Below are 25,731 nucleotides of genomic sequence, written 5' to 3' on the forward strand. Positions count from 1 at the left end.
TTTCTAAGTAATACTGACTATTACCAGTAAGTTTTTCTAACAGTTCAAACAAGATTTTCAAAAGAGCTCTGAAGGTTGAGAGCTGTGCATACAACTCAATAAACAATCTCCTTTAAGAATTACATTCCAGTGGCATTATATACAGTACGACACCAAAGGGCTCTGAAGAATCTTAATTTTTTGACAACTCTGACTACATTTAAACTAGAGCTTTTGTCCAAGTGAAGATGCGTTTCACAGTCTGCATTCATCTAATTTGCTCAATAGGTACAGAGACAGTTAAATTTTATTAATACATAGCAGCATTGTGAATATGGTATGCACAGCATGGTGATGCTTTTAGTTATTAACCAGTTTCAAACATTTCCCTTTGCGCATTTTGGAGATGTCCAGCCATTCTTTCGTAATTTGTGTTGTCACTTCCTTTCCTGAGGCACAATATAAGTCTGCCCAGATTTTCCTCAAAAGCATTGCCACAAACATTGCTTTAAAAAAATGGTACCACAAAAATTGCTCTCCAAGCAGGGGAAAATCCTCTTTCAGCCAAACAAGCAATTTATTTAAGGAGTCAAAGTTCCACAAAAAAAGCATCCTTTGTAGAAAAACGTCCGTCAGGACGGAAAGAAGAAGAATGCAGCTACCTTCTGTGACTTAAAAATCTGTTTGCACTTTGTGCCTTTCACCCCAGAGCCTTATGATTTAAATAAAAAAACCCAAACCCTCCAACCTGAAAGATAAATGGAGGAACAGAACAGTGTAAAAAAACCCATGGGTCTATGTTTATTTTCAATTCAGCCAATGAATTGACTAAGGACAAATATAGGAACTTACCTTGTCCCGTTTGAGCCTCTGGGACTCGTTCACGAATAACTCTACAGGCATCATACACTGCAGTGGATGGTTCAAACTGCATTGTCTTCACCACATTGCATTGGCGGACACAGATCTTCAAGGAAAGAGCTACCATGGTGTCACGTCACTTGCAAGTTCCTACTGAAGTATCTGAAAAAAGCAGTAATGGCACTATTGCTTAGAGTTTTCCATTTAATGCTTTGCACTCAACTTCTCATTAAAAAAAAAAAAAAAAGTTCAGTAGAATTATAAGTATTCAAATGCAGTTCTATATAAAGTCTCATTAGCATCATGAAGCTAGAAACTATCCAAAACACGTATTTTTCTTGTATATTAGAAATTCATTTCCCAGAAGCTTGGGTACACATACTTAAAGGTTGATACTTTGCCTGAGGTATGTCAAAATGGTGCATAGGAAAACAATACACTTATTGGGTATATTGCCAACATATCTACTACTGACAGAAAATGATTTTTCTCTTACCACACCTTTTTATTAGGCCACTTAGATTAGCTGGTAACTAACAGTTTAGAATAACTACTTAAACAGAAGCAGGATTTTCTTAGTATGTAACTTCTCTTTTCTGAAGATTCTAAAGTGTGCAATACTGTGTTGTGGTTTTTTTAAAGTCTCCACATAGATCTGCTAGATGTTTTTATCCTGTTGCCCAGCTACCCAGAGCTTCAGGAATGAGCTTTTTTTTTCCACTTCAGCTCTATTTCAGAAACGTCATTGAATTTGACAGCATTTGTCTACAGAAACAGGAAGCTACAGATGCTTTCTTTTTGTTTCATTTTGTAGATGGTCTGGGTTTTGTCTCAAGTGTCTTCCCTTGCCATCATAACACTCCAAACCACTCTTCCATCATTACACTTTCCACAGCAATCTCCAAGAAGTCTTCAGAACTGAAGTCCTTTCTGCATAAATACAGAATCTACTAGATTGCCCAAATCCTTTCTGCATAAATTCATGTATGTGTACTTTAAATAGGAGGACATGAGATTCTGTGGACTACTGATGATGATGATAATTTGAGCAGGGCATATTCCAGTAGTTAAACAAAAATTTAAACCCCAGTTGTGCATCCTTTTACAGCTCAGATACTCAAGTTCTGTTTGGCAAAGTCACTTTAAGGAATAGGAAGGAACCACCATTTACATTTCATCAATGCACCGATGCACTGAGCTCGGTGAGCATCTCTTCTCCAAGGCAGACAGCAGACAAATCATTTTTCTACAGATAACGTTTAAGAGCAGCTTTGGTTCCAAGATGTCATCCTCCCCCCCATTTTTGTGGCAGCCCATCCATCTGCCTCCCAAAAGCAAATCATCCCACTTCAGATTTTTTTTAGTCCTTCCAAGACCCCTCACTACTAGTATGAAATGCTAGATATATAACTATCTGACAAAAGAAAAGGGGTGAATGAGCAAAAACCATACAAGAAACATTAATGTACACACCACAATGCCTTCCTAATCTATCAGTGTCTGATAACAAAACAATCTGTATTTTGAACCAATCATTCTAGGCAGAGGTCTGATAAATGAAGATCTCTCCCTACTACAAAATACTAGTTCCTAAAACCCATCCAAAAGGTCTTCACATTTCAGAAGTAATTGTTCAGTATAGCAGCAGACAATATAAATCTCTGCAGTATTTCCATAGAGACTCACCATAACTGGGCTCAGTTTAGCACTTCATCATTTATACATAAGAAAGCCTCAGAGCATTACAAAACCAAAAATATCCCAAGAGACCAGATTGTAACAGTTTTTCAACATCCAGAATGGTTCCAGGAAGAACAATAATGTTCATGTGTGCTTATGTGCACCGTTTAAAAAAAAAAGAAAAAAAAAAGTGACACACTAAAAGATGGAAAAGATGGAAAAGAAACAGATCAACTTGGAAAACAGTCTCACCAAGTTGCTCAGAAGGCAGTTCTAACTCAGAGGTGACCTCTGAAACCTGGCTGTCAGCTTCCAGTGTGGTAAGGTGAGCCACAATTCTTGCTCTCTCTGTCTGGTCAATGTGTTAGAGAAGGGACATTATAATACAACCCTCTGAACTCTCTCTCCCCTCTATTTCTTACTCCTCTTAAAAAGAGGAAATTGTATAAAGTGACACCAGTGAACAGGTAAGTTCTGGAAAAAGCTTTTCTCTCCTCTTTGCTTTCTATTGCACCTGAAGGTAAGACATGAAGCCACACACATCTCATCTTCAGATTTCATCTGATTATCTTGTCTATTAAAAGGCAAAATGGATACTGACCTTTTCCTATCAACCTTCCCATGAACAAGCTGCATTCTTAACTTTTGATATGAATAACTTTGGTTAAAGGGGAACAGTCATTCAGAAAAAAATGTAAGCACAATCAACAATCATATTTTAAAATATTACCTTGAGTAGAGGCATTAAACAACATCTCCTCTCTTCTGCTAACATACAAAGTAATGCAGATGACTGAATCTGTATTCTCTGATATTAAAGCAAAGTGATTGTAATACAGTTGCACAGGCACATTGCAGCACCTTCTGAAAGACTGAACTAAACTTCTTGTTTTAAGGTAGAAAATAGGATCCACCTGAAAAATCTTTGTGTTCGATGGAATGATTGACTAATTTCTGGTATAGAATACTAGACAAGTGACTGAATAGTCAGAAATTAGCACCTGACTTAAAAGTTTCATGCCATACAAATCCTGTATTACCAGCACTACCAGTAGTGGGTCTCGTGTAAGTTATGGTGATGTAATAGTATGCTTCCATATGTATAGCTGAATCTTTCAGTATTTCAGAAAACAACATTTTCTTTTAAGGGGAATGGTCACAAGGTTATGACATGAAAACAGATACAGTTACTTGCAAACAGAAAAATCTACTTAATCTTTTAGTTAACCCTTTTACATGTAACACTCGAAAATGGATTTTTTAAAAGGGCATTAACTTACATCAAGGAACATCCAAATTCAGTCCAGTATCTAATCTCCCTTTACGTATGGAGAAAAAGGGGCAAAGAAAAAACAAATGGTGAAGACTGACCATGAAACTTGAAATGGAAAAATAAAAAATAAATTCAAATATTCTGGTAAAATTATTGTGAATTTGCAGTTTGTACTGCTGCTTTTACTAGGTTAGCATAAACGTAGCAAACCAGAGCATTCAGATAAACTTGATCTCACCTGTGAGATCCAGAACACAGTAAGTCAGAACTTGAAAGCCGTTTAACCAGTACAGCATTGTGTCATGCACTTGGTAAGTTTAAAAACAAGCAGAGGCCCCATTTCTTATAATTTAGACAAAAAATTCTTTTAAAATACATTAAGTAGTTTCTCAGTTTGTTAATATTTTCACTTTGTGATCGTGCAACACAAACGACAAAAATGTGTGTTGGAAGGAACCTCAAGAGGCAGCCTAGCCTAGCATATGCAGTCCCTTGCATAGCAAAGTGATGCATCCCTATGCTGTCCCTGCCAGACACTCATTTAATCCATTCTGACAAAGCTCCATTGAAATGGAGTCCACAACCACCAGAGGAAAGTTGCTCCATTTTTATTTTTCTTTTTACTACTTCTACATTTTGGGTGGTTTCCCCTTACGCAGCCAAGTTCTCAGTCTAGGTCTTCCACTCTGCAAAAGAACCTTTTTTCCCTGCCTTACATAAATAGATATGGCAAATTGATCCCTGTCATCTTCAACAAAATTTTACAAGTTGGGAACCTGCTACTGTGTCCTCCCAATGCCCCTCCTTTTTTTCAGGGTCAAATTCAACTCCTTAAAGAAGTAAGGACCTAAATACATCAGTGGTCTGGTCTCCTCCAACTCTGTGCTCTTGGTTTCAGAGACACCAAAGGATGTTTTATTCGAAAAAGAGCTTATGAAAAGAGCCCATGAGTTATCAGCTTCCCCCAATACTGTGTTCTCAAACTTCAGAGAAAGGTTTTCTCTGCCACCTCCAAATTACCCTCAGGCCCTAAACCTCCCCACTTGGCTTTCAGTAATAACCGGGACAGGCAGTTTTCATCTCCTGGGTAACAGCCAAAATAGGACAGCTGTTTTTTTCTCAAAAGAACTAACAACTTGGTCAAGAAAAAGGGCTGATATCACAGAGAAAAACAAGGAAAAAATACCTTCCATGTTCCCTTTATCTTCTATATATTGATTCACACCACATTTAAATATTTCTCTGTGCAGGTAATGGACTCTTTCTGCTCCCTAATATCACTCAGTCTTTGGAATGGCTGACCAAAAGTCAAAGGATTCCTGGAAATTAAAGAGGATTTTGGAAGGAATGGTTTGCCTGGTACTAAGTCTAATGCTCTGTGACTAATGAAGTAGGTAATTTCTAAACCAGACTGACTGATCCGTGCTTGCAAGGCTGGAAACTGAAGTAATAAATTATGGATCTGACAGATTTGGGAGGAGCAGCAGCAGATCTGAGCTCTTAAAAAACCCACAGATCATCAGTGAGAGAACCCAGTGTCTGCAGGTACATATCAGAGTATGTACATCAAGGCCTCAAGTCAAACCATCACAGGGCCCAGGTTCTGGGAAATCCTAACAAAAGAAGATTATAAACCAGTGGTTGAATCAAAATGAGCAGGCCTCTGTGTGCCCACAGAGATAACCCTGCCAACAAAGCAAACAAGCAAAAATATTTCACACATATAAAACCCTCCTTTGACAGTCCTAACAGTCCTTGCATGGATTTACTCTCCAGCTTCCTTCTTCCATATAGCTTGGCTGTCTCCTGTTGAGGGACATCAATATAACTACACAGTCAGCAGGAAATCTACTTGTCAGATAAATATTCAAAATGATTTGCGGCCTCGTGCTCTGCTCAGCAGAAGCACAGCATTCTGTACCACATGGCTCAGCCAACCTAGCTAGCATTTGAATTGAGGCAATACCAATATGCTACAGCTGTTGGAGTAACTATATGAAAGCGTAAAATCAGTAAATAACAAAACTGGAAAACAGCATCTGAAACTTTGACTAAATTGGTGAAAATTAACCCCACAGTTCAGTAATGCCAAGTCAGTGGTATAACAGGATTAAGGGATACCCAACTGGAAGTATGTATAAATGCTGCACGGTTATATGTGCTCTTTACTCAGGCCCCTAGTGCAAATCCCCTACTGCAACTATATGCTTACAGGAAACCAAACCAGTGGGACAAGAAATGTATTTCTTCCAGGTCCCCCCCAGGTCCTCTGTATCTCCCCTTCCAATAGATGACTAGCACCAACAGTACCTCCCTCCTCCTAAAATTCTTCCTGAACATGGAAAAGCAGCACATCAAGATTGGCACACCCTGACAAATGCTTAGGTCCTTTGTACTTACTGGAATAATTTGTATGAAAACTACTAAAAAGTAGTTTACAGAAAACGCACCATCTAATTCTAGCTACCATATTACATCCATATGTTGCTAACAAATCTGGATGACCAGATCTGACGTTTTAGAACACTTAACTGTAGTTGCTGGCTCAGTCTGCCTACCAATTAATTGAGCAACACAGCATCAAAACACAATGAAAAAAAATACAGATTCCTAGAAACATCAACTGCAGTTACTTGCAGTATGAGGTAGCACTAAAATATTCTAAATAGTTGGCTTTTAACAGTGATGAAGCTGGTAGACTTTTTTTTTTTGAACTCATAATGACACACCAAAGGTTTCCCAAATCACTTTCATCACAGTAATAGATGTGCACTACTGATGTATCTTTACTGATTTGTTTGTGCTATTCCATGGCCAAATATTTTCTGTTAACAATAACAAGAAGTGAAACCAGTATCTAGGGTCCCTTCCCTCCATAATTTCCTCCTTCTTTGTACAGTATGCACTCCTTCTTAGCTCGTGCACAAAAAGAGCTCATGGAAATGTTCAGGGCCCTAAGCGGCAGTCTGTCCAGTTACTCTCAAGCAAATTTAAGGAAAAACTCTACACAATTTCTCTCCTGGGGAAAACATTTCTAGAGCAAAGGAAGTTTTAACTGTGCTGAATCAGTGAGGGGTCCAACTCTGCACTACTTTGAAAGTTTATGGGTCAAATCAATACTATGGATGTGACTCTCAGGTAACATACAGAACATATCTCTGTCCAACATCATCTTGCTCAGATTAATTAGCATAATAAAACAACTATTACAGAAATTCCACAAAAGATTCCCCAGGAAACTAAATCATACCTGAGAGCTCAGCTCTGCTAGACTGGGAAGGCAGCACTGATATTATAAGTACCTCAGCAGCAGCTGTACAAAGAGATTCACTAAGGGAAAGCGTAGCAGAGTTTTCTCAAGAAACATTTTACAGGGACTCTCAAAAGACATGTAACCCAGGGTAAAAGGCTGTGTCTCCGAATGCTGATGAGGACAGAAGTTTGCATCACATAATTGCAACAGGAATCAACTATCATCAAGCTAAAAGCATACAATAAAATAGCAGAAGAATGGATTACCAGGTGCATGGGTGAAATGAGATTTAGAGGGGAGACAACTTAGTGAACACTGAGCTCCCTCATCATTCACACACCCACCTGGCTTAATATGCACCATTCCTACCCTAATGTCTGTGGTGTCTGACAGCTGATGGGGCCGTGGCATTATCTGTATATTTTGAACTACACTGCTAAGCAAACAGAGAATGCAAAATCTCAGCTTAATATTATCTCTGCTTAATACTATGAGTATATGAACACTTCTTTGCCTTCCATTTCACACCCTTGCCAATAGCGTTTGAAGTAAAACACAACCCAAAAATATCTGCATTTCTAAACTAGGCAAATGTGGAACAGCTAACACTGACACTGTCAAATATGGACTACACCCACCCAGTTAAAGAAAAGTTGCCACTGCCAGTGCTATGGTTAAAACCAAGGCTCTGCTATGATTTAGTAGAGGTCTGTCTCCCTGGAGATACTCCTTAACTGGTTCATTCAGGCTTGAGCAAACACAAATCTAGGTCATGAGACTGTCACAGTCTAAAAGCCTGCATGTGTACATGCTAGTGTAGGCAAAGCTACATATTTTTATACTAGATTAACTTTGTAAGGAAATCCAGTGGAACAAAAGTTCTCTATTCTTTTCAGTATTCCCACCACCTACTTGCTGGTACAGGGCACCAGCAAAACAGGACACATTACATTTTCTGTTGTTCAGAATGGTTGAACATCTAATTCTATTCCAAAATACCAAATACTTGTTTAGTGAACTGGTGCCTGGTAAGACCTCCTCAAGCAAAAGGCACTCAAAAACACAAACCCAGTTGTACTGACAGCTACATTGCATATTTCTAAAATTACGAATGCAAATGAAAGCATCGTCCTTCGAAATCAAGGATGATGGAAGCACAAGGCAGGCAAGCAGGCAGATGATTGCACAGGCACAGAGGGTAACAACACACACTTTACTACAAACTCACAATGGCACTTAAACTAGTTGGTCTTTGCTACTGTTGGCACCTTATTTGCTTATCATACACAAGGTCACACTGCTTCTTTACAAGGAAGATCACTCCATTGCTGTCAATTTGTAACTCATCTATACCATGATGCTCTCAAAGGTGCTTAAGGACATATCCCTGTCATTTTCTTAGAACACTAGGATAATTCTCCATGAGAACATTGCATAGGAGCTGAATGATCATCTGTGGGTCATATGCCTGAAATGTACATCCATATGTCATAGCAAGGCCTTCATCATCATGTCCTTGATGGACAAGACACTGAAGATGTCATCACTGGTCAGCTGCTTTGCCATTCCACTGAGAACAGTGTAGAGAGGTGCTTCAGGGACAACTACCACTGATGTGCAAATATCACACTTGAGAACACTGCATAGGAAGTTGTGTCCTGTCAGTAAGTTTAGAAGGGAGCAGTATGCACTCTTCTGGTCGTCAAAAAGGAAAAAAAAAAAAAAAATCTCAATTTCCCTCTAATCAGCTCAAAGATGAATACAAGAACAATAAACCAATAGATTAAAAGTTGACATTCTAAACGGGCAATGAGTACAAAGATATCAGCTTAAAGGAGTCCAAAAGTAGCCCTGACAACCTCAGGCACCACATGCTGTCTAGGGTGGGTAGTCAGAGCACTTGAAGCTTGAACAAGCAAGCAAAAAAAGTACAATCCTTCCTTCCTTGAGTTATAATACAAGGAACTTAATACTGTACAGCACAAAACATTGTTTATTCTGTTTGCAAATGCAAGACCTGTTATATGCCCCCTGCCCCAAGAAAAGCCCTACGCAACCACAATGCTTGTATATGCACACGACACATCCTGATAAGCAAGTTTACAGCTAAAACCTTCAAGAATCTCAGGAAAAATTCACAGCATTTATCTGTAGTGTGCCGTATTGTATCTTAAGAACAAACCACTTGAAAAAACAGTAAAATGAAGGTGAACCAGGACAAGCTTTTGAAGGCTACTGTGAAAGCAGGCTTTAATCATTACTAAGCATTAATCATGCCATTCTCAGTTCACACATAGTTGTACAGGAACAGCATCTATTTTGCTAAGAACCCAAAAAGTAAGTACCCTCAAGCAGAATTATGTAAGAGATCAAAATATTTGAGTCTAATTAGGAGTTGTTTATAGGACAGTCAGCTTATTAGCAATTCAACTACAGTTTGCTTTTTAAGTCAAAAGGCATATTTACAAACTAACTTGCTTGAATGTATCTTCAAAAGGAAGTATGAAATGCAAGGTACTACAGGAGGAATGTCATTGTTCCAAACAGAGCTGAAAATAGCTTTTAGATAACAGAAGCAGAGAGCTTGACTAGAACTAGTTGTAACATAGAAGTCATTAGCCTCAAGAGTAGGAGCCTCTAATACGGCAATGACAAAACTCTTTGAAGAGGCCTTGCAGACTTTTGTTCTTATTTTGCAAGAACATTGCAGGAGAACACTGAGAACAGGTAACATGAGTTTCTGTAGAAATCAGAAGTGAATCAACATCCTTTTGCTAGGTTCCTCTCCAAATGAAGCGTATGTAGTGCTTCCTTTGTGGGGATGAGCTCTTTTAAGAAAGTCCTTGGGAGGACAGTAATAAAGATGTTCACAGATTCTAGGAGTATAATTAAAACAGCATCTGAGACAGAGCAGATATTTTTGTTTGGTGGGGTTTTGTTTGTGTTTTTGTTTTGTTTTGTTGGGTTGGGTTTGGTTGATGGTTTTTTTCTTCAAGGTATTTGTTGTTGGGGGGGGGTGCTTTATTTTTTTTTAACTGAAGAGAACTGCTTGTAAGCTTAATCTAGGTCCATCACAAGAGCTGCAACTTGCTTACAATGAGATATATATTTATACAGCTTCAAATATATTTCTGATTACTGGTAATTTAAGAGCACATAAGTAAATTATAGGATAAGAAGCATAAACAAATTTAAAAAATACTTTCTTTTCTGTGGAAGAGTTAAGCTGATATGAAACTGATTTTCCAAAGCAGCAGATTTGAGTACTTGAAGCATTTCACCCACAGATTCTAAATCACACTAGCAATGGTAATACGTTGAACTACCAAGTGGGCTGTTAAATCCAGGCTTGCATGGTTCTGTATATTCACACTATTTTCAACTGCTGAAATGCTATAATGTTTTGAAGAACAATTTTTAAGCTTTTATGTCTAGGTTTACAATCTTTGAGCACACTCACTTCAGTGCTTTTTTTTTAATTGAATTAATTCAAAGCCGCTGAAGTTCAAAACTATGCCTGCCATTCTTGGCAACTGCCCCATAGCAGGATGCAATAAAGCACTCAGAGCTGTTAATTTAATCATTAAATGACACAGCTAGGATATGACCTCCTGGGTTCACCTACTGTGGTCTAAATATTACTCTGCATTTCCTAATTTTTTTGAAGTGACGTGCATAGGTAGAGTTTAGAATACATTATGAATTTTGTATAGTAATATACTCTGCCCATACGAAAGAAAACCAAGGAATCTTTTTCTTCAGGTACAGAAATAGTATTGCTAAGTTCCAGATAAAATGTCAGTGTAAATCATGTAAGGATTCTTCTGTTACTTCCCTTCCACCCTCCTGAACATCACCTGATGCCACCCTTGGTCATTTTCTTTAAGGAAAACAGCAGTCAACAGTTACTTCATACATATTCCACTTGATTACCTACCTTAGGAATCATGAAGGCAACTAATGGTCTGCTCAAGTTTCTTAAAAGCTTTATAAACAACCTTCTTTATTCATTATGAAAGCTGAACTACTGAATAAAACAAAATCCATTTAGCTACTGAAATAAATCCATATTGATCATTTTGATCAGCATCATCATCCAGAATTAGATGGGGTAGACAAGTCTTTAGAAACAGCTTTGCTACACAGAACAAGAAAATTAGTGAGGTTCACCTAAAATTTTTTGCTAGTCCTGTGATGGGGTTTATGTGGGGTTTATCTGCTCTCATTGATTTGATCTGAAATGGTGGACTTAACAGGCACTGAAATTTTGCTTTCAGTAGGTTTTGATCCATTTATCCCAACAATCAGTTAATGCAATCATTTAAAACAGTTCACTGAAATAGGAAGTGAAGCAGAAAAAAAGTAAACATTTATAAAACGTTATTTGAATGAATGAAACTGTAATCTAGCAAGTCAGCATTCCATTTATTTAAGTAAGCCCGGAAGAATTTGAAGAACTACACAGAACTGGTAGTCATGCTGACATCTAAATCATCACCTCCATGATGAACCTCATACAAATTTAAATTATAATTAATTCAGTTATGTTTCTACCTCTTAAATACTCTGGTCTCGATCCCATCTACTGTAGTATTATCCAGACAATTTTTGCTCACAAGCAATCACAATTTGGAGTCAATATGAGATTAACAGAGTTTCTGTATAAATCATCATTCTGTATCAATTTCCATGCCATGGAGATAAGAAGGTTTATAGAAAAACAGTAAAAATGAACAAAAAACTTGCATATCAGCAAAGAATGCAGTACTAATCCAACATACATCCCTCACTAGAAAGGTGGTCACACAGAACTGCAATAATTTCATCGTATCCTGGCAAATGCTGGGGAAGTATATGCAACAATTTACATGCAGTTTACAACTCAAATGATGCATTCATAAAACATGTCGAATTGAAAAACAACCCATCATGCAGTCTCCTTCCAACACGTTTAAATAGCTACTAAAAAAACCTTTTCCTGCTCTTCCAACCTCAATCACCTATTTCAGATTTACTATGAATGCAGTCACCAATCATAGTTTACAATATCTATAATACCAATGGATTTGCAGATGGTATTGCAGCAAGCTTGAATGAGCTTAGTGCATGCTCCTTTATTTACTGATGCTAGAAACTGAACAGAGGAGGAAGAAGGGAAGGAAAGAGGAAAATATTTAACCATTTCATACCGTCTCAAAAGCTGAATGCTAGTTGTAATGACTTTTTTAAACATCAGGTTCCTGGTAGAGATACCGGGATTCTCTGTGCTTTTTGATTACTATATATATATTTTTTTTAATAACTTTTTTTTTTTTCAACAGAAGAAACAGGGAATGGCTAGTCAAAAGAACTTCGAGTACTACATGTAGAGGCATAAAGAGAAAGAAAAAAAAAAAAAAAAGAGAGTAGCTTAGGAAAGGAACAAGACCTATAGCAACAGACTGCAGAAGGCTCAGTAACTACCAGAATCACCAACACTAATGAAAACGGAAAAGCTGAGCAAAGTCAGTGCGCTTGCACCTGACAAATCAACATCTGACAGAGCAACAAAACAGGAGAACACAGAGATTGAGACACATGAGAAAGCTAATGTATATTAGAGTGAATGTTTCAAGCAATCACCACAGCATTCATTTCACTCCAGCTTTAAGAGTACTCCATACCCCCAAGGTAAAAAGCTCACAACTATTGGATAAGGAAGGAAGGAAATTACAAATTGGTGTAATCCTTATGAAAATTTCTGAACATGTTTAAGCTTGAGAAAAACCTAAATCTCTGAAGAGACCAGGTTCAAACTCCAAAGCAGCTGCTACTGCTACAACAGAGACAGAAAGGAAGAGATCATAAAACACTGCTAAACTTTTATCAGGGTGTAACAGTGTGCGCAAACATTACGTGTCAATTAGATTATACTTAGCCTAGCACACTGCCAACTGTGTGCTAATCTAAGGTCAAACCTCCTCCTACATCAAATGTGCTCAGAAAGAGACTCTGGCAGTGATCTTACTGAAAAGCTCCAAGTCAACTTGGCAAATGCTTGAGCCTGAATTCAGATATTCCATTATTTTTCTTAGCAAAGCCTATTTCAAGATGTACCTAAAACACTGGATGATTCTTGTGTCTCGTAACTATTAGCTCTCATAAGTGTCTTAAAATGCATTACTCATGCAGAGCAGGAATATACTAGATATGTGCTATATATGGAAGAACACACTCATTCTACACCTACATACATAGATATATATATGTATGTATGAACAGATGTATATGAACACACGGACTTGCACATACACAACTGAAAAGACAGAATGTTAGATAGACTAGTATTTGTGACATAGGTATAAATTTATAACAACAAAACGCATTGAACTCCAGCTACCACTGTCATTGCACTATCCAGAAGAGGATTACGAGTACATTCTCCACAGAAACCATCCCTCCAGAAAACTGAGTTTCTAAATTCAGAATAAAAATGACCTACCAGGACCTCCTCCACCTCAGCTGATGGTCAACAGCATTGATGGAGAATGCAGTTTAGCAGAGCAATTCATAGATCAAACAGGACCACAAAGGAACCTACACCATCTTGGACCATTACACATCACTCCTATTTCATTCCAATATTCTGCACTACATACAGCCTCCTAAAAGATTTAAGCCACCACCCTTTGCAACGTACTCAAAAAGACCAAAGGGCAATAAAAAAAAGTTACTGCATAAAAAGGAGAGGAGCTTGTTTTCCAAGTGCAGGCGGGAGGAATAATCTTCATTGTCCCTGCTTCTGTTGATTATAGCCAGCAGCAAATGGGAAATCATCCCGAGATCCAATTTACAACTACAGACATCATTTCCTACCTAAAGACATGAAGTTCCAGCTAGGGCTTCCACTTGTTTCAGCTGAGATCAACCTTTGACAGTAATCATTCTGGCTACCTAGGAGATACTCACCAAGTAGCCCTCTCAAAGACCAAAGATTTTTTATTTAATGGCTATTTAGGTGGGAATCAGGGGAACGTCTTTAATGCAGATAGTCTGAAGTGTCTGAAGTGGTCCTGCAATTCAAGCAACTGAGCTCCAAATCGGGGACAGACACTGACTTATTCTCCCTGTAGGGTTTCTACCTGCAGACAGATTTTCCATTAAAAAAGGTCTTATGCTAAAGAAGGCTACAATAAGTAGGGCAACAAGATTTCCCAGCTGGAAATTTCAGGGTTTCAACAATGATTCTAAAAAAAGCATCTGAAAAATACTTCCTTCTCAGACAACATCCTTAAAGGGGGGGGAGGGGTGTCACAAAATTATTTTACAGCAACTTATTTAAAAGACCTAAAAGCAACAGCTACACATAACTTTTTGACTCCAATATATTAAAACTCATGTTTCGCATTTCCCATCTTCAGAGGAGAATTCAGGGTTAATTTCTGCAGACAACATCACACAGCCAAATTGATTTAGTTTTCATTCATATATACTTTCTAGGGTGTTTCCAGCTCTTACTCCTGTGCCAAAACTTTCATTTTTACTGCTGACTTCTACAGTGAGTTTCAGGCACTTCCAAAAATAAATCCATGAAAGATAAGGCAGAAAATAAGATGATACTTGGATAAATAACAACAGAGGGGACAGCTGTGAAGGGAGATTCATTCTTTCCATCACTATGTAAAACCTCTCCACCTTCAAGTAGCTACAGAATCATGGAATTCTCTTTGTCATGAGATGTAGGCTCAACTTGCCACCCAGCAAACAGGCCTTATCTGGAACCAGCACTTCTCTTCTGAGAAACAGAAGACTTCTCACAAGGTCCTGATGTCGTACATTAAATTCTCTGTTTATTTTCTTTTAAGTATTTAAATTCCTGGCTTAAAGGAACAATAAGCCCAACAGAATCCCTAAACCCAAGCTGATATTAATGTTGTGAAGATTCAGAGTTATAAACCTGTATTTAAAACTAGAGTATGTTATAACATCATCCCCCTAACTTCATACTATAAAAACACAAGGAGGAGTGTATTTCTAAATAGAAATCCATATTCATCCTTATCTGATCTCAAGGTTTTTTCTTCTGCACACAGTGCAAAGCACACTATTTCTGTAGCAACAACAAAGCACAATGTATATGGGCAAGAGTTTATGCCAATACTTAATACAGATCTGTTAGCTATTTTGGTATCTATTACCACCTGAAAAGGAACAAATGAACCACAACTGCAGAAACACATAGCATGTTCACAATCAAACTATTAAAGAATTCAGCTTTATTTTTAAAACCACGTATGTTAGTAAAAGGGTATTAAAGCAAATGACATGGTAAATAACATGTTTAATAATATACCTAGTCTCAGTTTTAGAAGTACTAGTTGGCTTCGATATACTATTTATTTTGGGGGATTTGTGCATACAAACCCACTAATGTTACATAAATAGAGCATATTTCTGTGTGCGTGTATGATACAAGCACACGCACACATACATCCCTAAAAATCATCATGGCTTTCAAGCATTGCATATAATTGAGAAAGTTTCTAGTTGAAAAGGGACTGAAGAGAATACACAATTCCCTAATAAGTTGTCCAGTGCAATGAGCACACTCAATGTCAAAGCCCTCCTCCTACTCTTCCTCCCTCCACTGTGATCACTGACTGAATGGCTGACTACTTTAGCTGTAAATTTAAGACCTCAACAACACACATGAAGCATTTAAAATATAACCTCCTTGTAGTTAATGCAGGCTCAGGATCGTTAATCAACTCCAGCTGCAATGGAATATTCACTGGATTGCTCATATTGAATTACATATTTACAGTCTGATTAATAATGCAATACTTCAAAAATTTGAAGTAATCCTATCCATGGACTAACAGCAGAAGGATATAGAGGAAAATATTTAATGAAAAAATTTGAAGTAAAACTTCAGTATGATTGCTGATACTAGTGGCATTACCCCACTGTTTTTTTGGAGGGGCAGGGGGGCTACTACCACAGTTAATAAAAGAAATGCCACGAATCACTGATTTTTACAAGATATTTATCTAAACATATTTAGAATTAAGCATTGTGCTAAATCTTATATTTTGTATCTGTATGATGTACAGCATTTACCCAGCATTACACAACTTAAACCTACACTAGAATTCCTATGCATAAACATGAGATTAATTGACCTACTTTTTCAAGCCTTCCACATCCCTCTTACTCTTACAGAAATGTTCCACTATAGGGAAAAGTACTTTTATGCTGTTGTATTTTATTTGCTTGTGCAACTCCAATCCTTTCCCTCTAAGATGTACCTTACTGTAACAACTAGGCAAGACAGGAGTGAAATGGTTTCTCGTGTAACACTTCTCTTGCCTACTACAACCTAACCCCACACCGCTATTTCCCAATCCACTCCGTATTTTGCATTAAAACATCAAATAGATTTCTTTAGTTCCAAGTTCTATTTGCATACTATTCTCTTGGTATAAAACATACACTTCACCCAAAATGAGGAGAAAAAAAAAAAGCACCAAAATACTGAAATTAAATATTGAAAAATCACCAAGCAAGCCAGATATTAAAACCAGGAATCTATCCAGCTTTTGCAGGAATCTCAGTTTTATCACAGTTTCATATTTGCTTATTCTGTGCTGCATCACAGCTATTCTTCACTGGAGTGCCCATTTCTTGTGGAAAGCATGCTACAGCAGTTGCTTTAAGTGCAACTTCAATATGGAAGTGACACTATTAACAAAACCTGAAAGTAACAGTCTGTTTAGGGTTTAGGACACTGTTCAGGAAAGAGACTTGGATGCTGCCATTGATTTGCCTAGATCATCTTCCCCCTGAGAGACTCTGCTTCCCCACCAATTCTTTGTCAGAACCAGCACAGGACTTCAACAATGCCTTCTTCCACTAGGCATTTACCCAATACTTTTCTTGAAGTATGTGAAACTAAGTTTAAATTACTTAAAAGTTTCTCACATTCAAGAAGACGGTTATCTTTTACTTAGGCTCAATAATCTTAACACTAGAAACTTAGGAGAATTGAATGGGAAATTTCAAAGAGAAGTTAGTTACACACTGCTATTTTAATAACAGTAACAAGACTAAATACGATTTTTCATTCACCCTGAAGAGAGTCAGAAAACTTTTGACCAGATTATTTATTCCTCCTAAATAATGGCATCAATCAGAAGTTGTAATTTCTTGTTTGGATCACATACAAAAAAGATAAAGATGTCTCAGAATAAGCCATTTTAACAAAAAACCAATTTACTGTATTCTCACTTGAGCAAGTTCCTCCAATGCTGATACAGAAATTCAGAAAGCAGTCATTCAACAGCCTTTTGACCATTTTCATCTTCTGTCCAGGTGTTCCCAGAATTAAAATTGTACACATCAGCATGTTCATGTACTTAGAAACTCAAAGCCTTTTTTGAGAGTTTTAGTCCACAGAACAGAAGCAAAGTAGATTAAAAAGCTTTCCATCCTCTGGTGATGACTTTGACTATTCAACACATGCAGTACATGGAAATCCCCTTGATCCAGTGATTGAGGATGGAGACTTAAAACCAGCTCACCATTGGTGGTGATGTGGTTTACGAAGACTACAGTTACTGCACAACAGAAAAGGGTGACTAATGTAAACCACCCCCCATGCACCACCACCACAAAAAAAAATCCAAACCAAACAAAAACTCAGAAGGAAGGGAGCAATACTCAAGAATTCTTGCAGCACAAGACCTAATTCTGATCTGCTTGCCCTATATGACTAATGGCTGCAGTAGAAGTTACATGGTGACACAAAATATTTATCTTTGGAATAAGTCCATAATAATTTCGTGCACCATGGTATCAGTATTGCTTAAAAAAAGTTATTCAACTATCACCAGCATTAAAATAACATAAATGGTGAAAGAAACCAAAATGAATGGGACTTCATTTTCTTCAATTTCATAGAAGGAAACAGCATGTTGTGGTGAGCTAATCTCCAAGTAAAACATGTTTTTGTTGGGTTTTGGTTTTTTTTTTTTAACTTTTCTCCTTTAAGAACTCATGTTGTTATAATATGGATTAGGACACAGAGGTGCATTTTCCTATAACAATATTTTAGGATGTCTTCCACTTATGAAAGAAAAAGTAAACAGAACAATTTAGGCACACATACCTTGTTTTTTTCCATTGGTTTTTGTTTTGGTTTGTTTCTTTTTTTATAAATAGGTTTTACTTAGCTTACGATCCAGTCCAAACATGTTGTTTAGCTGTGCTGTTTTACAAACTGATATGGCTTTTTACTAAATTTAGAAAGGTTAAGATTTTCTTCTCCAAGAACTGCTAGCCAACCTACTCAAGAGCAACAAACGCAAGTAGCTTTTCAAATTTATTCAATATTGACAAGTGAGCCACCCTTTCAAAGCTGTATAAGGGCAAGTTTTCTTTAATATCAGGTTTCTCATGTCTTAATATCTGAACTACCTGATGCAGAAAAAAACCACTGAATCATGGCAGACAGGCAAAAATCAGCTTCCTTGGCCATTTTTGTCAGTGAATTCCAAGTAGGCACATGCCATTAATTTCCAAAAAGTCTTTGCATGAATGGGATTTCTGCAAAGACAATCACATAACATTTAAAGCCAATTGAAAGAATTTTCAGAAATTTTAGCTTTTGTTTTCCTTCCAGTGTATGCATGAAGAAAAGGGCTTGAAGCATTCCTTACTATTCATATTCTTCACTAGCAGTGATTCCACTAGTGACTATGGTTACTTTCTGCTACTACTGGGATATTGTTCCATCAGTTAACCAAGATCCCATGTGAAGAGGTCACTGAATTTCTTGAGTACAAGTTCAGTTACCATTCACTTACGTATACAACAGCCAGCAGCACTGACATACTGCTGACAGAAAGGAGGGAAATCATTGTGGACTTTGAGAGATTTCATTCCTGAATCAGGCCAGCATGAATGAATTGAAAACATTTCCTGGGGGAAATCTCCTTTCACAGCTAAGAAACCAAGAATATTCCCAAAAGCACCTGTTTTGTCTGATTAGCAAGTAGTTACCAATCCAGTTCAATCAATTGTACAGCCATACATAATTAGTCTAACTACACAAAGAGATAATACTTTTTTTTTTAAATTTCTGAAATCAAAAGCTAATTAAGATCCTTAGTCATGTTATTTGATACCACAACTGGTAACAGTGATCTGACAGCAGCATCAGTTAAATGAGGAAAACTGAGACATTGCAAAAGAGGACTTAATACAGTGTTAATTCTTAAAAATACAATAGTTACAAGGTTCTCGCTGACAGGCTTGATTATAAGAATACTCTGTAAATATTTAGCTCTAGCTTTATAATAACAGGAACAAAACAGTGTTGCTAACCATCTAGCCTTGTCTTAAGATTTGTACCTATGATGAAATATGTATCCTAAATAACTACTCTTTAGTGATTTTACTACATTTAACCCTGTCCTTAGACATATCTAAGCTGACATGCTGCTTTAATTATAGGCTGCTTTTAAAGTTCACTAAAAACATTTTTCAAATATGGAGAATAGCAGGACAAAATTCCATTAGCAACCTTTTAGTATTACAAGCACCATGTCCACATGAGCAGTCAAAGCCAGAGACACATTCAGAACACTAATGTGTACAAGGTGAAAATAACTCAAACAGATTAAGAATCTGGAGCAAGATTTATCATCATTTTGCCCAAAGCCAGTCTTACCACTTTGTGACATTCTCTTCACAAAGCATTACAATATAGAAACAGTAATATATCTGTGACGTTATTAAAGTAATGATTTTTCCTTGTTCTTTTTGCTACCTCTCTTACATGTATTAAGATAAAGCAAAGTTAAATCATCTTCTCAGCTATTTGTTCTCATACCAATGAAAGGCATGGCCCTTTTTCCTAAGGCTTAGAGAACTCATTTATTATATGATCATATTCTCCAGTCTCCCTGGAAACTGTTTAAAAATAGTCAATAGCTGTAATGGTCAGGTTAGTCTCCTGACTGTTAATTTCAATGTTTACTTGGAGCTTCAATATTGATACATAACATTTCTTTTTCAGCTTCATTTCTCTCTTCACAAACACAGCCACAGCTGTATACATTTCATGCATTCTCTAAAGAAAATATTACACTAATGTATACAGGCAGCAGATAACAGTTTTTAATTACTGTAGTTTTTATATCATTGTATGCATAACAAAGGAAATTAAACAGAACCTTACCTCAAAATTAAACTTCATTTAATAGAAAATAAGCTTGTCTGAAAGTACTGCTTGACCATGCGGAATGCTTCCAGTAACCAGATCTGTAACACAAGATAAAAACAAGTTACTTTCTTATCCCCAGTCCATTAATTTCTAGTTTTAAAGCACCTTCTGCCAACACACTGGGAAGGAAGCAACTCAGGAAGCTGTAAGTTTCCTTCTTCTCTTTGGGAGTCAGAATTTGCATTGCCAAAAAGAATAGCTTCAAGTTCAAGAAAATAAAATTCAATCCAGGCTTCCAAATTATTCACACTTAAAAACTCATAATAAATGAACTCTGAGTTTATACAGGTAAATACCTTGAAATTGTCTAGTCAACAAAACCGTTGCACACACGTCTGTGTGTTAACATAAATTAGACAATCCCATTGACCTCTCAAAGACGTCTATTTTGCATTAACTCTGCTTTTCTATGGTTTACAGTCTCTGTGTGGAGTAACTTAGTAGAAAAGAGCACAGCACAAGCCTCTCCGGGCAATTTCCCTTCACAGTGAATCCCCTTCTGAGAGTATGATTGCAGAAAAATAGAAACAGAATTAATAGTTCCGTTTTGTTTTAAAAAGATGTCAGAAACTATTTCAAGGTTTTGGTTGTTTTGAGGAGGTGGGCTTTGTTGTTTGAGTAGTTTTAGGCATTGATTTTTAGACTTTGTTTTCTTTTTTTCCTAGGATTCTTACAATCATTTGTTAATTTTTACTCTAAACAAAAGCTAATATAGCATACAGACTTAATACTCATCTCATGATGATGGGCAAATCAGTTTGAACACCAAAATAAATCGCAATTTATCTATTCCCAATCCTCCTCGCCGCCCCAGCCCCTGACCACTACAGTGCTATGAAATAAACACCACCTTCTCCAAGTATCTCAAAGTTTGCAACATTGATCACTTTTCCAGACACAATAATATGTCTGGACAAATAGAAGATGGCCTAGATCTTGCTGCTAGCAAAGGCCTGCGTGTGTTCCGTGTGTGCAGTCTGTAGTTATGGAAGGCTTTTATCCCACTTTTATATCTCTTGTAACACTCTCACTGCAAGCAAGAAATTCAGATAAAGTTCTGATCCACAACAGCTATCCAATTTTGAAACTAGTTTATGTATCAATTTAGAAAGACCAGGAAGTTAAGGAATAAAGTTACACATGTATACAACTACATAACAAGGAATGCCTCTTATCTGAGAAAAACCTACAGCAATAAAAGAATTCTTGCAAATTTTAACCAAAGCTGGCAAAAACATTTCTGATAGAATAAATTCATCATAGTATGTTCTTCTTGTCTAGGTTGGTTAAAAAAGTGATTTTTTTTTTTTCCTTTCAGTAGACTTTTAAGCAACATCAGCTCTATGCCAACACAGCTATTAACTGCAGGTTAACAGATTTACTGCAGGTCAGAGTAAATGCAGTCTACATTAGGACAATTATTTCAACATCCAGTAGATCACCTGCATCTGCATTAAAATTGGCATTGTAGTAGTTTGCTGCCTTGAAATTTAGACCCCTAATCCACACTCTTCAACTTTTCAACATCTACCAAGTCTCCAGTAACGCACAAAGAATGTACAATTAAGTTTAATTAAAAGGTGTGCCACCAGCCTGCACCTCACGGATTTTCTGCTAAAATTTAAGGTTAGGATTCAAGCAAGTTCAGTGCACAGAATGTCTGCACAGCTAATGCATTCCCTTACGTAGCTGTATCAGTGTATAAGGGATTAATCTGTAATGCAAGTATTTGTATTACAGTAACATGCCAAAGTCCTGTTCAGTACAGCCCAATGAATTCGCCAGCCATCCTGCTTCCTGGAAGCCACTATTTACTTCTCCATACTTGCATATATTCTAGATTTCTAAAATTTGTTTAAAACATGATTGTGAAGTATTTCAGTCACTTGCAACATTGAAACCTTTCTTCATTGTCAGTCCTTTATTGACAAAGACATCAGAAGCCCTTGCAAATCCCCAGGTTCTGAGAGCACCAAGTACTAGCTGGAGGCATGTTCATCTTTACTTAGAGCCTTCATCAGCTAAGGCTGACACTTACTGGACTTGTATCAAAAAATGAACATCTAAAGAACATACCACATTTAGGGGACAACAAAACATGATGTAGCAGAGAATGGAGTGACCATTCTAGTATTGCTTCTTTCTATTTACACCTGACAAAGGTCCCCAAATAAATTTTCCAATTCAATACACACTGTTCATTTACAATCACTGTGATTTAAATGGTTGGGAAACTGCTTTGAAATCTGCTCTTCTCAGATGCAGTTCTATAACAGAATTGTTGCTTCAAAAAAAAGTCTCTTGTTTTCAAGTTATAAACCAAATATGGTGAAGTAGAATGTTTTTCTGTAGTTTATCAGGAGGTCTATCTACTCATGTAAGTGTTAATCGAAACATGACTGGGAAGGAAGGAGGTGAAGGAACTGCTCTCTTAACATTTTACATCAAGGAAGGAATAAAACAATGCATTTGCACATACTACCAGAGCAACCTAATGAGTAGAATACCATGTTTCAAAATTAAAGCTTCATTTAAAAGTAGTAGATTTTCAGTTATCTGAATATTTAACAGTAGAAAAATGAATGTGTCTTGTGGAGTCTGAGAAAAACAAAAATTGCTTATAGTATGATAACATTTTAAGACTAGCTTTAACAAATGTGACTGTGGAAAGAACATTCGTTTTTCAAGTGGATAAATTACTGCTGAAGTAGCTATATATTTTTTTTTACTTACCCATTGGAGCTAAAGAGAGCCTAAAAACTATTAATCACTGTTTGTTTATTCTATTGTCCTCACTTCCTGGAATGTAGTCAGAGATGGAACTTGACTGCCCAAAAGCCCAGTCAGCAAATCAGCTGCCCTGAACCCTGCATTTGTTTACAGCACGAGCCTACTTACTAACTTTCTTAACTTACTGTGGGGTGGGAGCAATGAGTGCATAAGCACCTAATCCTGGAAGTTTACACAAAATTCAACAGGGCTTTCTGAATATTTGGAGTATTTTTCAGCATAAGGCCCCACCTCAGCCCACCCCCCCCCTTTTTTTTTTTCTTAGTTGCAGCTACATTTCTGTGAAGTGTTTTTGGTTCAAGAGCTAGTGATATTATTCATAGAACAAAAAGATCGAATAAAGAAAAGCGCTGAAGTAAAATGTGCTTTCTCAATTCCATTGCAGAATCCTACACCGTGAATTAGAGGTAAACTATAGTTTTGCCCTTTATAGATATTTCCTAGCTATTCTGCATTCTCAAAATTCCTGGTGATAATGTAGTTTAATTCAGTAGCATTTGGATTACAGGCTCACTGAGACTACAAGGATAAATTCCAGCATCCTCTTATACTACTTTTTTTGAACGTGGAAAATATTTCTGCCCGTGTATTTCCATTGGGTTCATGTGCATTCTCCTGCACTGTGTTTTTTTGGGGGGGGTGGGAGGATGGTGTCTTTGGGGTTTTTCCAGTATTTTTTTTTATTATTATTATTTTCTTATTGTTGTTAGACAAGCATTGCTGTAAAAACCAAAAGCAAATCAAAATACATGGTCCATTACACAAAGCATGGATTCCTATGTTTTAATCCTGTTGGCATTCATCAGCACATTACTGTATCGCCCCTGCTAAATGAATCTGCTAATAACTTAATATTTTGAGCTATAAACAGGAGAATAGTTCCTTTTTCTTTTTCTGAAGAGAGTGGGAAGCATAGTTATGTGATGTATGTTCCATGCTTCAAACTTTATGTTCCTTGCACACAATAAAGGCATCGAATGGCCATTTTAAGCTGGTACTAATTTACACATTTTGTAGTGTGTGACTTCTTTTAATTCTTGGTTCCTCCACTTGTCCATCTTCTTTTGTTATTTTGTTAAAGAGTACAAGAGTAAATTACTACAAGGATATGAAATATGCTACGAGTCCCATCCCTATAAAATAGGGCTGAATTCCACCAAATATTTAAAGGAGAGCATGGAGAAATATAGTCCATGCAGCCACTCAGAGTACACTATAAAGAACATATTCAACAGGATCTGATACAGTCCTGAAACTATATGCAAAAGCAGATTCCCACCTACCTTCAAAACTCTTCTCAATAACTTACTACTTTGATTCCTTTACGTCCTGAATCTGGATTTCATATCCATATACTAAAAATACCCACAGGAATACAGCTCCTATCCTCCTTTTAAGTGTTTCCTCTGTTCTCTTCTTCTGACATCTCTCTAATCCCTAATCAGCACAACAAACAAGATGCATTCTGTAAAACAACATTCTGAGAACACGCTCTCACTGCTACATACACTCACGTGGGAGGGTCTGCAACAGGCTTAGGTAGGACACACTACATTCAATGAGTATTTAACAATATTGCAGATTTTGCAATAGAATTACTTTTAGTCAACTCTGTACAATGAACAGGTAGCCTGGAAGGTGAAGCAGGAAGCATCTTCACTGTGCAAAGATGACCCAGGGACCAGTACAGATCAGTTCCTATATTCTAATATAAGAACTCATATAGTACAGAAAAGATAGCTTCAGAGTGTGCAAACACAATTTAAGTAGGACGTGAATATATCAGAGGAATAATTGGTGAAACCTAATTCTGTTATAATACAAAGTTTCTTTTTGATGCAATGCTTGACATGATTTCTATCTTTACAGACAAGGATCTTCGCCACTTTATATAAAAACCACAGACACAAACACTAAAGAAGTATCGTTCAGAATTCTGCCTTGCAACAAAGGCTGCAACCAGGCTCCTACACCTTGATTTCCCATTCCTATTCGTGCAAAAATGTTGAGTTACCTTCTGCTAACAAATGTAGCATTCATGCAACATCAGGCCTACTGCTAACAAGATCATAAAACGTTAAGAAAAAAATACTACAAACTGAAATCAGTTAAGATTATTTGGAAGCGCCAAGTAGCATGCATTTCAGGTTCTCTTTCAAGACTAAGGCAGTATTCAGCTCAATAGCACTGGGACACATCTTAAGTGAAGAAATGGTGGGATAAGACACCACCAAAAATATCCTTGAGAGCTACAGTAACTTTAAGATTGTCTGAACATTTACTGGAAACAGCCAAAAGCCTAAGTAAAACTGAGATGACATACAACTTTACTTATCAAATTGACATTAGAAACCGATGGTAATATTTTTGTGTAGTACATCAAGATAGGATTTTTCAATCAAAGCAATTTCTGGCATTTACCACATTAAATATTCTTGTAACCAACAACCATATTTTTGCAGGTGATTTCTGAGAACATATATGCTACCTCCTCCTAAAGCATGGCATAGCACACACAAAACTAGATGGATTAGCAACACACTGAGTTTATGCACCTCGGATAAACCCACAGACTAACTGCAATTATGCCCAGGCTTTCCTTTCTTGAGGGCAGACTGGCTCCACTAAGGT

The 25,731-nt window shown here is 37.1% G+C and overlaps 1 protein-coding gene across 4 annotated transcripts in view; it reads right to left on the reverse strand.

Moving 5' to 3' along the window:
• TLN2 (talin 2) overlaps positions 1-25,731 on the reverse strand; it is a 204,711-nt gene that overhangs the window by 118,240 nt on the left and 60,740 nt on the right. For all 4 annotated transcript variants that reach the window (XM_069797991.1, XM_069797992.1, XM_069797993.1 and 1 more), the window contains exons 2-3: positions 20,266-20,348; positions 832-1,002 (exon numbers count right to left, since the gene is read on the reverse strand). In XM_069797991.1, the coding sequence (XP_069654092.1) occupies positions 832-967 (136 nt within the window). In that variant the 5' untranslated portion in view covers positions 968-1,002; positions 20,266-20,348. The remainder of the gene's footprint in view (positions 1-831; positions 1,003-20,265; positions 20,349-25,731) is intronic.

The sequence above is a fragment of the Haliaeetus albicilla genome, chromosome 12, assembly GCF_947461875.1.
Source record: "Haliaeetus albicilla chromosome 12, bHalAlb1.1, whole genome shotgun sequence".
NCBI lineage: Eukaryota > Metazoa > Chordata > Aves > Accipitriformes > Accipitridae > Haliaeetus > Haliaeetus albicilla.